This window comes from Mustela nigripes, chromosome 7 (assembly GCF_022355385.1).
Source record: "Mustela nigripes isolate SB6536 chromosome 7, MUSNIG.SB6536, whole genome shotgun sequence".
NCBI lineage: Eukaryota > Metazoa > Chordata > Mammalia > Carnivora > Mustelidae > Mustela > Mustela nigripes.
The window spans coordinates 50,366,961-50,375,733 of NC_081563.1; the positions used below are offsets into that span (position 1 = coordinate 50,366,961).

Here is an 8,773-nt window from a genome sequence, read left to right on the forward strand (position 1 = left end):
TTTATTGAGCGTGATTATTTTGAGATTCATCCATGTTATTCTATGTGACAACAGTTGGTTCCTTTTTATTGTCAAGTTGTAGTCCATTGTATGGATATATGATTTGCTTATCCATTCAGTTGATGAACATTATGGTGGTTTCCAGCTGTGGATGGTTACAAATATGCTGCTGAAAACTGAGCTGCTTTTTTTTTAATGTCTTTTTAATCAGCTTTATTGAGGTATAATTTATTGTCTATAAAATATATTTTTAAAGTGCATAGTATGATGAATTTTTACAAATTCCTACTCGCTATGTAACTAACACCACATCAAGATCTAGAACATTGGCTTCATGGCAAAGATTCCCTTGGGGTTTCTTCCAGGCTCCCCTCTCACTCCTCCATTCCTAGCAATCTTTTGCTTTCTAGTCACTCTAAAAAAAATTTTTAATTCCTAGAGTTTTATAGAAAAGGGATCATATGGTAATAAATTCTAGTGTTTTTTTTTCTGAGTATGTTTTGTGAGTCATCCATGTTGTAAGTATTGTCAAGTATCAGTAATTCATTCCTTTTTGTTAATGATAAAAATAATGCTGTATCCCATTGTATGAATTTACCACAATTTGCTTATCCACTGACATGTTGTTGGGCATTGGGTTGTTTCCAGTCTTTTGCTGTTAAAGCTGCCGTGAACATTCATGTACAGGCCTTTGTATGTACACGTTTTCATTTTTCCTGGTAAATGCCAAGGAATGAAACTGCTGAGTACAGTAAATACACGTTTGGTTTATTAAGAAATGGCCACTCTTTTCTAAAGTGGTTGTACTATTTTATAAAAGTCAAACCAGCAATACCGATTGTGTCTGACAACACTTACATTAACAGTTTTTAAAATTTTAGTTATGTGAATGTGTGGCAGCTCCTTGTGTTTTAAATTTGCATTACTCTGCTATGATGTTGAGCATCTTATGTGTTTATTGGGCTGATTCATGTATCTTTTATAAAGTGTTCAAATATGTCACCCATTCATAATTAGGTTGTTTTCTCTTACTGAGTTATGGGCGTTCTTTATATAGTCTGAATACCAATCTTTGGTCAGAATATCTTTTTCACATACACATTCCCACGTATTCAAGCCAAAGGCTACTCTTTGCTACCCCTTAAATAGGGGAAGGCCTTTGTGTTTCAGAGCCTTTGAACTCTGTGTTGGCTGGAATGCTGTTCTCCCATATCATAGAGGTTGCTTCCAGACCTCCTCCAGTCACTTTCTGGTGAGATCTTAACCATCCTATTTGAAATAGTAATACCCACGGCCAGGCATTCCTCCCTTTTCCTATCTTTTTTTCTCCATAGCACACACCTACCCGACAGCTATATTTATTATTTACCTGTGTAAATGTACCTGTTTAAAGAAAAGTGCTGTCCAAGAAGAGCTCCAACTATAAACATGGAAAATAATGCTCTGCAACCTGTTTAGAGGATTACTTCCTCTCTTGGAGGCTGATACACTCTTACGGATGAGAAATTTCAGAGCCTGCTAGATGCAAGAAGAGGTTCATTTCATCAGTGTCCTGCCACCTATCTTTTAAGTACCGGAGGCAATCTGTCCATTCCCTCTCCCTAGGAGACCCTCCCTAGATGACCGACCGCACCGACAGCAAGAAGGGAATGAGTCCCGCCTACCCCGCAGAGAACTGTAGCGGAGACGAAGGAGCTCATCCTGGCCAACACTGTGCTTTGCACTGGAAGAAACCTACGTCTTGCCCAACACGTCGGAGAGAAGGCCGAGACTCGGCACTGAAACCTCAGCGTCCAGTCCCTGGGTCCTTAGCGTCCCCGTCGCCGGAAGTGACGGACAGGGCCTCCCGTCACTCCGCGTCCGCTGACAGCTCAGGCTGGGGAAGAAGCGTGTCGGGAGGGGCGGACGCCGCCTCGGCCCGGCTTCCGGAATGTGAGGGCTTTGTTTCCAAGGGGAAGGTTTTCCAGGAGGACCGGAAGCGCGGGCGTGTGGGTCCTCTCGGGGTTGGAAGCCCAGCCCCGGGAACGCAGCCCGGCGGGGACAGGCGCCTGCTCATTGACGTCCTGAAAGGGCGGAGAAGCGCGTCTAAGAGGGACCAGACCCGGGGCTTTGGGCGCCCTGGTAAATGGACTCTTAACGGCAAGTGGGAGAGTAGGAGTCAGGGCTCTGCCGGTCGGGGGCGCAGAGCGGGGAGCCCGGGCACCGGAAGCCGGGGAGGCCGCGGCGGCGGCGGCGGCCGAGAGAGTGTGGGCCCCGCGCGCCTGCGAGCAGAGGGAGTGACGGCTCGGAGTGGCGGGGCTGGAGGCTTTATCGCACGAGCAGCGGAAGGACCCGCTGTGGCTTACTTTTTGAGGGGATCGCTCTTTCTGCCCGCCGGAGGTTGGCTGGTCGGAGGGCGGGAACTGCGAGGCGACAGCCCCGGGAAGGCCACAGCCATAGAAGAAGGGGCGGTGTTGCTGGGGGCAGTGGGTGTAGACGAGAAGTGGGCGGGTCAGAGGGATACCTAAGAGGTAGAATCGTCTGGACTGTGGATTAACTATGGGGTAGGTGTTCGGGGATGATTCCAAGTTTCTGGCCTAAGTGAGGAAATTTATTTTGACCTTTGCCAGGGATCCTTTTTTCCCTAGTGTTAAAACATAAACAGCGAAGAGGTTTTTTCCCTGCTGATTATATGTATTCCTATTTTGTGTGCTCCCTGTAGAAAATTCAGAACGGACATCTTTTTTAAATAGAAGGTAAAAATGACCAATATTCCTACCACCCGAGATGGCCATATTTTGGCGTGTTTCATGTTTTTGTCTTCTGTGTGCATCTTTTTTGGGAAATTGGGAATATATTCGTTATTTTTTTTCTGTATCTTTTTCCTCCCATTGGACATTCCCATGACTATAAAGATTGAACCGCGGTGTGCCAAGATATGATCCACACATACTGCTTTTTCCTAATAAAAACTCAGATGTCATTCCACCAAGTCAGAACTTTTCGGTTTATTTTCCTTTCAGTATTTTTATGCACTTTTTTGAGAAGTCCACTATTTATGCTACATTTTAGGTTTTGTTTTTCAAGCACATGTTTTAAATCAATGTTATTTATTGCTGTTTTCACACATCCTTAACTGCTTTTCGGGACTATAGTTTTTAATATGGTTGTTTAGTTGCAACAAATTCTGTTATTAGTTAGATAATTTTTCAACTTTTTGCTATTAGGATGATGAGAGGGACATCTAGTTTACATAAATTTTCAGGTTTTTGGTTTATTCTTTGAAAAGAGTCGTAGAAATGGAACCAAGTAAAAGGATAAAATGAATCTATCAAATTGCCTCATCCAAATATCTCACTAAGACTTTGATTGACATTGTTTTTTTTTTTTTTTAAGATTTTATTTATTTATTTGACAGACAGAGATCACAAGTAGGCAGAGAGGCAGACAGAGAGAGAGGAGGAAGCAGGCTCCCTGCTGAGCAGAGAGCCTGATGCAGAGCTCGATCCCAGGACCCTGGGATCATGACCTGAGCTGAAGGAAGAGGCTTTAACCCACTGAGCCACCTAGGCGCCCTGATTGACATTGTTTTAAACGTCATATTTTTGCAATACTTTATCAATTCAAAGATATGGTTGTCTTTCTGGTTAGTCAAGTTCTTGTCTTTTATGTTTCTTTTATGTCTTTGTCCTTTCCTTATTAAACTTATGTGTAAGAAAGGGCCAGTAATTGATCTTTTTTCTTTTTCTTTGTTTAGTGATTGTACCCTCTCTGCTCAGATGTCATTATGAAATGAGTATCTTTGAGTCAGGTGTCATACTTTCTTCAATAAAATTTTCTTAATATTTGTGTCTAGGTTCTGCTAAAATTACATATAATGGTAAGCCCAGGAAGCTAAAAAGGCTAAGTTGGCATGAGGTTTTACTAATAGCATCAGCAACCTCTTGTCTAACAAATTCCTGACATTCTGCTCCTACTTGGCTATTAGAGAAGCTTCCCCTCAGCCATGCATCAGATCCTGTCTGTACAACAAGGGAACCAGGCAGTAACCTTGATCCTTTCTGAAGAATGGTAAAGGAAGCTAGAAACACGTCAGCGTGGGTGGGAAGACATCTCATGAGGATGCAAATGTGCTTTTGGGATGGATTCTTCTAGTTTAACAGTTCTGCCATCTTATTAAAGTTATTTTATTTGTTAGCAAGGCTATTTTTTAGTGAATTATAACATTAACTTTTAAACAAAGTCTTTTGGTCTTTTTGGTTTTATGCAGATAGACTCCTGCTTGTCTATGAAATGCAGTTAACACATCAGCTGGACCTATTTCCCGAATGCAGGGTGACCCTTCTGTTATTTAAAGATGTAAAAAATGCTGGAGACTTGAGAAAAAAGGCCATGGACGGTGCTATTGATGGTTCACTAATAAACCCTAAGGTGGTGAGTATAAGTGAGACTAGCTGAGTTTTAACAGGGCATTGAAGAGTATGTTAATTTTTCATGATGTTACGGGTTAGCCTAAAACTGTCACCTTTGGGTAAAGAGTTCTCGTCCAGGCTTTGGAGTCAGACTGGGCCAGCCTTGAATTTAACAGTGAATAGAAGCCTAAGTGCTGGGAACTTCCCCAGGAGATAAAGAAAGGTTGTGGTCAGGCTCTGATCTAATGGCAAATTCCTGGATCTTCATCTTCTCGTCTGAACTAGAAAAAAATCTCTGCACAGGATTTGAAGGGCACATGCACCCAAATGTTTATAGCAGCAGTGTCCACAATAGCCGAAATATTAAAAGAGCCCAGATGTCCATTGACAGATAAAGAAGATGTGGTATATATATATACAATGGAATAGTACTTAGCCATCAAAAAAAGAATGAACTCTTGCCATTTGCAGCAACATGGGTGGAACTACAGGGTATTCTGGTAAGCGAAAGAATTGCCAGAGGAAGATGAATACCATATGATTTCACTCCTGGAGAATGTAAGAAAACATGAATATAGGGGAAGGGAAGGAAAAATAATGATGAAAATAGAGAGGGAGGCAAACGATAAGATGTTGAACTCTAGAAAACAAACAGGGTTGCTGGAGGGGAGGAGGGTGTAGGGATGGGGTAACTAGGTGATGGGCATTTGAGGTAATGAGCACTGGGTGTTATATGTAAGTGATGAATCCCTGAATTCTACCCCTGAAACTAATACTATATGTAAACTAAATTGAATTTAAAGAAAGAATTTAAAAAATAAATAAAAATTTTAAAAAGCTGTTATTTGGGGGGGGAAAAAAATCTCTGCACAGGAGGCAGGTATAGTGGTTAAGAGGCCACACTGTGGAAACACAGCAGCAGAATTTAATCCCAGCTCTGCCATTACAACTTTGAGCAGGTGGTGGCCAACCTTTGGAGTATGCTTACTCTGTTCCTTTCCATATACCAGCTCAGTCTTCACAACAACCTTATGAAATAAATACTATGACTATCTGCATCTAACAGATAAAACAGGAATTTGCCCAGGTCCCCTCAGTGGTTGAGTGACAGAGCTGGGATTCAAACCCAGACACTCTTTGCTTTGGTTTCCTTGTCCACTGCACATGAATAATAATACTGATTTCATAGGGTAGTTTTAAGGATTAAAATATCACACGTAAAATGTTTAGAATATGGCTTTTCCCATGATATTCTGAACAAATGTTATTTAAAATTTTTTCACTACTTAAGTTTCTTGCGGCTTTTAAAATTCTATGATTTTCTGAACACCCAGCAATTTTGAAAATGTAGTCCACAGAAATTGTGATGAAGTAAAATAGCCTGACATCGAAGTTACCAAAAGCTAAGGCATGCATCTCCAGGGCGCTCCAGATGCTCCATGTGTAATTCTTTCTGTCCTCTTTGGTAGATTGTCGATCCATTTCAGATACTTGTGGCAGCAAACAAAGCAGTTCATCTCTACAAACTGGGAAAAATGAAGACAAGAACTCTACCAACTGAAATTATTTTCAACCTTTCCCCAAATAACAATGTAATTAATATGGATTTCACTTAATTTATTTCTGTTGACCTTGTCATGATATACCATGTGTTCCCTAGTGTTGGGTTGGAGGCTGAATTCCTGTACACCTGTTGTTGGTAACAAAGCAAAATAATAGTTAAGAGTTCTGGACAGAATTGAGGTTTAGCACTGCCTCTTACTAGACAAATAAGCTTAGTCATTTCAGATATGAGTAAACAGAAGTTAAGCTACATGAAATGAGGACAGTTTTATCTGTCCTCAGATAAAAGGAGCAGGAAGATCCCCCTAAATGATATATACATTTAAATGGTAAAACATTAAGCATAGATATTTGTGTGTTATCGCGCACATCTACTCTCCCTATAAACTTGAGGATAGAATCCATGTCTTTTCCATATCCAGAAGTCCTCCGGTTAACAGCCCTTAACACGGGTGCTCTCACACCTCCGGGGCACAGGAAGTTTGTGGTTTGAGGTACTGATGGTAAGTTACTGAGCTAAAGACATTCCATATGTGGCACATTAAAAAAATAACAAAAAAACCCTGAAAATTTTGCTGATGAAGTTTGAGTATTACTACTACTGTTAATAACACAACCAGGTAATAATAGCATCCAGAGGATAATTGGGAATGCTGCAGCATAATTTCAAATAATGTTTGAAATTTTATAAAATTATAAAGTGCAGGGTAATAGAATTAACTCCTTGGTACCTGGAGAAAAACATTTCCAGATAATTATTATTTCTTTGAGATCATTTGAAATAACTTGAGAAACTATTCAATTCAGTAAGCATCTGTTGGGCTGGTCCCTCTTTTGGCTACAGTTCCAGGGCAGGGGAAGGAAATATGCTCCTGAGGAAGGCAGGGAAATGACAGAAATCCAGCTGCTCTAAGACAAATGATATATTGGGAATAATAAGTCAAACCTATGGGAACAACAAGGAAGCAACTCCTGTAAGGAGTGGGCTGCAGCGGGGAGTGCCATGTGCACTGGACGGTGAAGGATGAGGCACTCCAGACAGAAGGAGGAAAAGTGTGAAATGATAGGACCGGCACCGTCCAGGCTGGCTAGAAGGTAGGCGTGCGTGGCTGGAGGTTCATCGGGGATCAGAAGGAGGGGGTGTTTGTGTGCCATGCCAAGAATGGGCTTGCCTGTGCAGTAAGGAGGTGTACCTGTGAGCAGAGAGTGTGCTAGAGGCATAGCTGGTGGGTGTTAGGAAGGGCTGTTGAAGAGAAACACTAGGTGGAGAGAACCATTTGGAAATGAAAATAACCCCCAGCCAGAGAAGGAGGCTGATGGGGAGATGTTTCAGACACAGAAACTACTAGTATATTATCTTACCTTTTTTTCCCCTTAGATTTCAGAAGCTTTGAAAAAATTTGGTATCTCAGCAAATGACACTTCAATTCTAATTGTTTATATTGAAGAGGGAGAAAAACAAATAAATCAAGAAGACCTAATATCTCAGGTTGAAGGTCATCAGATTTCTCTGAAAAACCTTCCCGACATAACAAATATTACAGAAGTCAAAAAGGTTTGTAAATCTGTATTTTTAGAAAGAGTGATGAAGAGGGGAGGGGTGCCTGGGTGGCTCAGTGGGTTAAAGCTTCTGCCTTCAGCTCAGGTCATGATCCGGGGTGCTGGGATTGAGCCCCGCATTGGGCTCTCTACCTAATTGTGATCTTTGTCAAATAAATAAATAAAATCTTTTAAGAAAAAAAAAGAGGAAAAGTAAAACCAATGCTGTTTGCTTATTGATCACCAATGCTTTTTTTTTTTAAAGGTTAATGTAATTAAAAATTACTTGAATTATAGAGGCTAAGAATTAGAAAGTGCAGGTTTATGTAAAATATAGTTAGAAATTTAGTTGATAAAAGCATTCTCTAAGAATAAATAAATTCTATATTTTATATTTCAAATGCACTGTGTAAGCTTGATCTTTTTTTTTTAATATTTTATTTATTTTGAGAGAGCACAGAGCAAGAGAGGGAGCTCAAGCAGGGGAAGGGAGAGGGGCAGAAGGAGAAGCAGACTCCCAGCTGAGCAGGAAGTCCTATGCAGATGCAGATGTAGGGGTTGATTTCAGGACCCTGGGATCATGACCTGAGCTACCCAGGCTGCCCTGTGTGAGCCTGATCTTTAATGTCTACATGTACACTTTTAAAATTGGTACAAATTTGGTTTCTGTGTTTATAGGGTTAATCACCATAACTGCAATTTAAAGGGAACTTTTGACTTAAATGATGAATTGCCATCTACTTTGCATATTTTAATTACATTTGTGATTTGTGATTTCATGCCATTATCCCAGTAGATGAATAAAAATTTCACTTATACATGTTTGTATGATGAAAATGAGTAGTGCATGAATATATTAGCATGCCATAATTTGTCTTCTATCTTTACAGATATATAAACTGTCTTCACAAGAAGAAAGTATTGGAACATTATTGGATGGTATCATTTGTAGAATGTCAACAAAAGATGTTTTGTGAAGTGACAAATATTAAAAATTTTCAGTATTTATTAAAAAAATGGATTTTTCTGTCTTATTATATATGTTCAATTCTAGAAAACACAGAATGTTACAACAAAGAAAAAAAAGCCACTGCCGTCTTCTCTTTTAATATTTTAAAAGATAGCCACTGTTGCTATTATGTGTTCTTATCTTCTAGTCTTCTGTTTCTATTCAAATATATTTCATCTTTATGTAATTGGAATAATTGGGCATTTACTAGGTTCTTGCCTTAGTGATTTTATATTCATCAGTTCATATTCCTGCCCTTACTTCTGGCTCC

General features: G+C 40.2%; 1 protein-coding gene across 5 annotated transcripts; it reads left to right on the top strand.

Moving 5' to 3' along the window:
• Window positions 1-1,926: 1,926 nt before the first annotated feature.
• On the top strand, window positions 1,927-8,514 carry TPRKB (TP53RK binding protein). 5 transcript variants are annotated; one of them, XM_059405831.1, is made up of 6 exons: window positions 2,032-2,139; window positions 2,702-2,735; window positions 4,250-4,413; window positions 5,861-5,983; window positions 7,333-7,509; window positions 8,384-8,514. In XM_059405831.1, exons 3-6 carry the CDS (start codon window positions 4,273-4,275, stop codon window positions 8,468-8,470), a joined length of 528 nt encoding a protein of 175 aa, XP_059261814.1. In that variant the 5' UTR covers window positions 2,032-2,139; window positions 2,702-2,735; window positions 4,250-4,272; the 3' UTR covers window positions 8,471-8,514. The 5 variants fall into 5 exon arrangements, with proteins under 5 accessions (XP_059261813.1, XP_059261814.1, XP_059261816.1 ...); XM_059405833.1 differs by having other exon boundaries at window positions 2,032-2,121; XM_059405830.1 differs by lacking the exon at window positions 2,702-2,735 and having other exon boundaries at window positions 1,927-2,121.
• Window positions 8,515-8,773: the final 259 nt, after the last annotated feature.

Excerpts from the sequence above, each read along its gene's own strand:
- TPRKB (XM_059405830.1), top strand. The coding sequence starts at position 4,273 with ATGCAGTTAACACATCAGCTGGACCTATTTCCCGAATGCAGGGTGACC. Across the intron at positions 5,984-7,332 it reads ACCTTTCCCCAAATAACAAT|ATTTCAGAAGCTTTGAAAAA; the intron begins GTAATTAATATG and ends TTTTCCCCTTAG. Across the intron at positions 7,510-8,383 it reads ATATTACAGAAGTCAAAAAG|ATATATAAACTGTCTTCACA; the intron begins GTTTGTAAATCT and ends CTATCTTTACAG.